This window comes from Triticum dicoccoides, chromosome 3A (assembly GCF_002162155.2).
Source record: "Triticum dicoccoides isolate Atlit2015 ecotype Zavitan chromosome 3A, WEW_v2.0, whole genome shotgun sequence".
Lineage (NCBI taxonomy): Eukaryota > Viridiplantae > Streptophyta > Magnoliopsida > Poales > Poaceae > Triticum > Triticum dicoccoides.
The window spans coordinates 381,729,801-381,736,475 of record NC_041384.1 but is presented as its reverse complement, the minus strand read 5'-3'; the positions used below and the strand labels follow the sequence as shown (position 1 = coordinate 381,736,475).

At 47.0% G+C, this 6,675-nt stretch overlaps 1 protein-coding gene across 1 annotated transcript; it reads left to right on the top strand.

The window, feature by feature from the left end:
- Nucleotides 1-1,023: 1,023 nt before the first annotated feature.
- LOC119268258 (probable protein phosphatase 2C 6) lies at nt 1,024-5,883 on the top strand. Its single transcript, XM_037549846.1, has 4 exons — nt 1,024-2,106; nt 2,221-2,592; nt 2,697-2,802; nt 5,200-5,883. The coding sequence occupies exons 1-4, from the start codon at nt 1,486-1,488 to the stop codon at nt 5,538-5,540; spliced, it is 1,440 nt and encodes a 479-aa protein (XP_037405743.1). The 5' UTR covers nt 1,024-1,485; the 3' UTR covers nt 5,541-5,883.
- Nucleotides 5,884-6,675: the final 792 nt, after the last annotated feature.

Genomic DNA, 6,675 nt, shown 5'->3' with positions numbered 1-6,675 from the left:
GAGGGGCGACACACTCTATATAGACCACCCCTAGCACCGAAACAAGGGTTTGAAACCCTATTGTAATCCAGACACAGGAGAAAAACAAGCCTTAAGGCCAGACGTAGGGCTTTTACCTCTCCGCGGGCTTCTCAACTCGTAAAATCCGAGTGTCACACCTGTGCCGTAGTCAGGATCAGCGCTCGTTCGTACCCCTAATACTATTTGTTAGGTTCGTTGGCTCGGCAGATAGCACACAATCCAGACGAAAGCGGGAGATTTGAGGATCGACATTGGAATGTCCTAAACCCGTGTAGGCTGCCCGTTACGTTGCTAGTTGGGTCGACCACGTGGCGGCAAGAGCACCCGGGGCGTGCCATTTTCATGATTTCTTTTCCGCTCTTTTTATGGGACAAGGACCTCTGTGAAAAAGATGTTGACGTCCTTCACGCAAAACACGTCTCCTCGTCCAACAGAAACAGTTATCCTTTTTGCTGCGCTAAAATATGTGGTGGACGTGTCGCAAGCAGGAGGGGTGGGCGATAATATCCGGGAGAAATCCATGCCTAATCGTGCGAAAAAATTGCGTTCGTACGCAAGAAATGGAAATGCTTGTAAGATTGGGCATCTAACACCTAAACTCCCATGACAGCATCCAGCAGGAGGGCCACATGTCTGAGTCCGACGTGCAAGCAGCAGGCCAGGTGCGACAAGCTACACACTCATTATTGCTGCTGGGCAGGCCAATGCCGAGAAGCTCCCCGAGCCCAAGCCCAACCAACCGTACAGCGCCAGCACGGCGGCACACCACATGTAGGCCTGGGACTAGGAGGAGTACTAGTTACACTGTGCGCCACGATGAACACGTCTCCCCAGGGCCCACCTGTAACCCCCACGCGCACGGCGTGGCGACTCGACACGCGTCCCCGGCTGCCCGCTGCTCGAGGCCCAGCAGCCGATCCGGCGATCCGCGTGTCCCATCCCACTGCCCCCTCGACATCTGTCCCCGCACACGCGCGCGCACAGGGAGGTGGACGTCAACTTTCCCCTCCCCTCCCCTCCCTCCGCCTTCATCTTCACGGCGTCACCACTCCTTTGCTTTTACTGGTAAGTTCTAAACTGCGGTTGCTGCTGCTGCTGCTACGCTCTTCCTCTTTTCTCTTCTCGCCCGCCCGCCCGCGCTCCCGCCGTTGGTTCCGCACCGCTAGCTAGCTTCCTTGCTCGCGAGGGCACCGCCCGTGAGCCGTGATTCGGGGATTTGGATCCGCGCGGACCTTGGATTTCCCCTTGTTTATAGGCCGGTCGAGCGGTGCCTGTTGCAGGCCTTGGGATTCGGCCTGGATCGGCGCAGATCTGGAGGCACATGAGGCGGCGGCGCCGGCGGGTGAGCATACGAGGATGTGAAGCGACTTGTAGAGGGAGAAGGAGCGGAGTCAGCGATGGGGTGCTTGGGCGGTGAGGCGACTCGGGGCGCTGATCCTGGACGCACCTGTGGCGCCGGAGGAGATGGAGGACGTGGCCGTGGCTGCGCTCGCCACGGCGCCCACACCTGTGTTTAGCCCCGCCACGGCCGGGCTCACGCTAATCGCCGCCGCGGCTGCGGAACCGATTGCGGCCGTTGTGGCGGGCGCCATGGAGGGGGTGCCGGTCACCTTTTCAGTGCCGCCGGTCAGAACCACCACGGATGACGGGCTGCCAGCGGCAACAGGAGGGGAAGGGGGAGAGGCGTCGGCAGCGGGGAGCCCGTGCTCGGTCACCAGCGACTGCAGCAGCGTGGCAAGCGCGGATTTCGAAGGGGTGGGTCTGGGCTTCTTCGGTGCGGGGGTCGAGGGGGGAGCGGTGGTGTTCGAGGACTCGGCGGCTTCTGCGGCCACCGTCGAGGCGGAGGCGAGGGTCGCGGCCGGGGGGAGGAGCGTCTTCGCTGTCGAATGCGTTCCACTCTGGGGGTTTACATCAATTTGCGGCCGCCGCCCGGAGATGGAGGATGCGGTCATCGCTGTGCCGCGATTCTTCGGCTTGCCCCTCTGGATGCTCACGGGCAACAATATGGTCGATGGACTCGATCCCATCTCCTTCCGCCTCCCCGCGCACTTTTTTGGTGTATATGATGGCCACGGCGGTGCACAGGTAACCCCACCATTAATGACACCTATCAACTGCCTACTGTATGACCTTGCCAGTCTCTGCCTCAATCCCAAGTGAAACTACAACTTTGTTAGATTTTGCGTCATGCCTGTGCAGGTAGCAGATTACTGTCGGGATCGGCTCCACGCAGCGCTGGTGGAGGAGCTGAGCAGGATAGAAGGGTCCGTGTCTGGTGCTAACCTGGGAGCTGTGGAGTTCAAGAAGCAGTGGGAGAAGGCGTTTGTGGATTGCTTCTCAAGGGTGGATGATGAGATAGCCGGTAAGGTGACCAGCGGAGGAGGGGGAAACGTGGGCACAAGCAGTGTCACTGCAATGGGCATGGTAGATCCTGTAGCACCCGAGACCGTCGGTTCAACGGCGGTGGTCGCTGTCATCTGCTCCTCTCATATCATTGTCTCAAATTGTGGAGACTCGAGGGCAGTGCTCTGCCGTGGCAAGCAACCCGTGCCGTTGTCAGTGGATCATAAAGTAAGTTCCCATGCTTCATGAGGCTTGTGTTATTTTCATTGTTGCCTTGAACTTTTGCTTCACATGTTAAGTAGATGTTGACTGCATTGCTCGCTGTCTTTCAGCCTAATAGGGAGGATGAGTACGCAAGGATTGAGGCAGAGGGTGGCAAGGTCATACAGTGGAATGGCTACCGAGTTTTCGGTGTCCTTGCCATGTCGCGGTCAATTGGTATGCTAGCTATTCCTTTTCGGAACATCTGTTGTACTGGCATCAGTTACTGTTGGCATGAGATGGAGTTTTGGATGTCTTTTGGATGTTCCATCAGTTCCTATTAAGCCTTGCGTTATGCCTGGTAAAAAAATCCTATCAAGGCAGTGCGATTCTGAATTTAATTGCTTGCCAAACGCCAAATGCTTTGCACTTCAGGTCTGGTGGTAAACCAATATGCAGTGGTGGTTTTAGTTAGATCTTTGTCTGCCGGTGTGCTATTTTATATGCTTACAAAGGTGCTTCTTTTTGATAGTGAACTAATGCATGCAGAGACCAACAGAAAAAAAATCATCTTCCGTGCATGAAAGTTGCTTGTTCTTGCTGGAAGCTGTTCAGGCATCTAGCAGTCTTAGCATGATTGATTTATCTTCCAAATACCAGATGGCTTTTCTAATATCCTTGAATTCAACAGTTGTTAGATCCTGGAGGACTGCATAGTTTGGTGTAACTAGTATGTGGTATTGGATAAGCATCCCGTAAAGGAAGTTATAACTCATTGAAATTGTGTAGCCTTTATTGCAATATCCAACACACAAAGTTGCTTATGCTTCAAAGGTTCTTATTCTTGCTCCACTTGTTTGGTTCTATCTTGATTCAAGCTTCCATTGGTCGAGGAAGATTTAGGTTCCCTTTTCTATATTTTGTTTCTAGTAATATTAAAGCACCAATAATTAAAGAATATACATTATCCTGAAATGGAATGTGACTTCCCTTTTGGGAAAATATGTCGAAATATGCGTCTATTAAAGTTCTCCTGATATTTAATAACGACAGCCCTGGAGTAGAATCTTGACCAACCTAGTTGCTGTTTCAATTTGGCCGTGTGAGTGCTTCATGTATCTGTGTGTGAAATGCCTGAATAATCTTCTTGCTCTAAATTCCATATGTACACCAAAACCGTTGGCAGACTGCTCAAAGGTGGTATTCATATCTATACTTTCTTTTTGTACTAAATCCCAGTTTGACCCTTGCCCTGCTTAAAGCCCGTATATATGCTAACTGTTCACATGTTAAATTTCATTGAAGATATTGCAAGTTCTTCATTACATCTTGTTCCTTCTTTTATCTGTTTTGACTTGCTATGCTACCATTGCACAATAGATGGTAATTGATCCTGTGAGATCTTTATTTTGGCACGCAGCATTTGACGTTCTAGTGCTAACACTTAATAGCCAAATGGTAATATGGTAAACCCAGCCACTACTTGTTTTTGGCTTCAATATACACATTTAGTCTTGGTTATTCTTCGCAATAAGAAGATAATGATATACTACAGTGTGATTTGTTGTTTTCTTCTGTGATTGCACCACACAATAAACACAATGGTACTACTGTACTAGGCACCTTTTAGTTGGTCCCATATAAATGTTGTTGCTAACTGCTTATGTAGTACTCCCTCTGTCCGAAAATACTTGTCATCAAAATGGACAAAAAGGGATGTATTTAGAACTAAAATACATCTAGATACATCCCCTTTTATTCATTTTGATGACAAGTATTTCCGGACGGAGGGAGTACATCTGTATGGTACTTACGCAAATACTCAGCACCTGCTGCTCCACTGTAGTATCCCTCATGGCTAATTGAAATTGGCTGTATATCTGCATCAATTTGTCTGCTAATCTTACAAAGTTCTTGCCTACCTGGATTCCCAGTTCTATGTGGAAGTCTTCTTAATTCAGTATATTATGAGAACTGTACACCGACCTTGCCTATCCCCTGTTTTGATTTACTCTGGTATTCCTACTTCCAAATTCGAATTAAGTCCCATGAGTCTGCGTGGTTGCTTTAGGTATAAAGTCCTGGTTTAGGTGTCCTATATTAACTTTTATGGTTTAATCACGGAGCATAAGAAGAATGGTTGACGATTCTTAACTAATCATAAGCTCTGTTTAAACCTAGACGCAGCAGAAGATTCAACACACAACATGACAGAGGAGGTATGACCTTTAGATAGGAAATTATCACCGCTAAACGTCTACAGATGTATGCATTAGTTACTGGTGGTCTTGGTTAACTTGAGTTTGATCCTGGACCACAGGCATGATTTGTATATCTCCTGGATGAATCTTCATAACTTATCCAACCACATGAAATAGTTCACCTCTTTTAGCCTGCCCTTGCCAGTTGGCTCTTGCAGTCAATGTGCTTTCTTGCTATTGAATATGCATCCCTTTAAGATAGCATTGCTTGGTGAGCTACTACAGTTGAGGCAGTTTCTTTTATTTGGTACATCACTGTTTGATCCTCTTTTACAGTGAATTCCTACTTTTCTTGCGTAAGTTTTTTTTATCTTCCTAAATTTTTTACTAGCTAAAAAACATATTGTGGGCTGATGTTTTATACCTTCCACAGGTGACAGATATCTGAAACCATGGATAATTCCTGTCCCAGAGGTCACAATTGTTCCTCGAGCAAAGGATGACGAGTGTCTTATTCTCGCTAGTGATGGCCTCTGGGATGTACTGTCGAATGAAGAGGTATGCGATGTTGCCCGCAAGCGAATACTCTTATGGCATAAAAAGAATGGGGTAAACTTGTCATCGGCCCAACGTAGCGGTGACTCCCCAGATCCAGCGGCTCAAGCAGCTGCTGAATGCTTGTCGAAGCTTGCTCTCCAGAAGGGGAGCAAGGACAACATCACGGTTATTGTGGTAGACCTCAAGGCGCAGAGGAAGTTCAAGAGCAAAACTTAAGTCATCTTGCTTGATTGACAGCCTCTATGACAAATTCCTAGGAATCTATATAGATTTGGAGAATCCAAATTCGATCAGTTTAGACTGTTGTGTTAGTACATTACTTAGCCCAGTTCGTTCTTTTCTTCCTTTTCACCATTTGGGCTGCCAAGGGCTGTATTCTTGTATACAGTACAGATTACGAAATTCCGCATCAGGGTTTATGTTTCCTGGTGGCGTGGGTGATCCTGTTTTCTGTTCTTCCTTTGCTGCCCCTTATTCTTTTTGTTAAGCTGGGCCATCATGTATCTGGAAATGTATATTTGAGCCTGTAGGGTGCAAAAGGAACTAGTGGTATAAACTACTCCCTCCGTTCCTAAATATTTGTCTTTCTAGAGATTTCAACAAGTGACTACATACGGAGCAAAATGAATGAATCTACACTCTAAAATATGTCTATATACATCTGTATGTGGTAGTTATTTGAAATCTCTAAAAAGACAAGTATTTAGGAACGGAGGGAGTATTTTGTACTGCCTTCCCTGATACTATGAAATCCAGGTGGCAAACCTTCCTAATTATGCTGTGCCTTGGCCTGGGTAAAGCCTTTCAGTGGGTGGGATTATGACTGGTCGTTGCTAACACGAGACGCATGTCGCCTGTGAGGTCCGGGGCACGCTTGAACCACTTTGAACTTCTGAACTCCAGGATTTATGTACTGCATTTACTAGTAAGTGTGCATGTGCACATCTCAATTGTGATTAAATGATCACAAAGTACTGTATATCATAAAAGTAGAAATGTTCCAAAATTGTTGATTAAATGATCACAAAGTATATAATAAAAGTAAAAATGTTCCAAAAAATATATGAACCGAAGGAATGCACAATAGTGTAATGTCGCTTGTATTTGTCCAAAGCTCCTCGGGTAGGTTAATCCACACAAAAACCAAAATTACTATGCTAGTAGCCTATAAAAACATCAATGCATCAGTTCTCCAAATTTGACTAATGCAAGTACTTCTAATGTAATTTGTTTTGAAATAGAGCAATGTAACCCATCTTCCCTTTGATTAAACCCAATGGTTTTTAACAATGGTATTTTTGCATCGAAAACAATTTTGAACTCTCATAATTCATCAACCTGAAGAATGTTA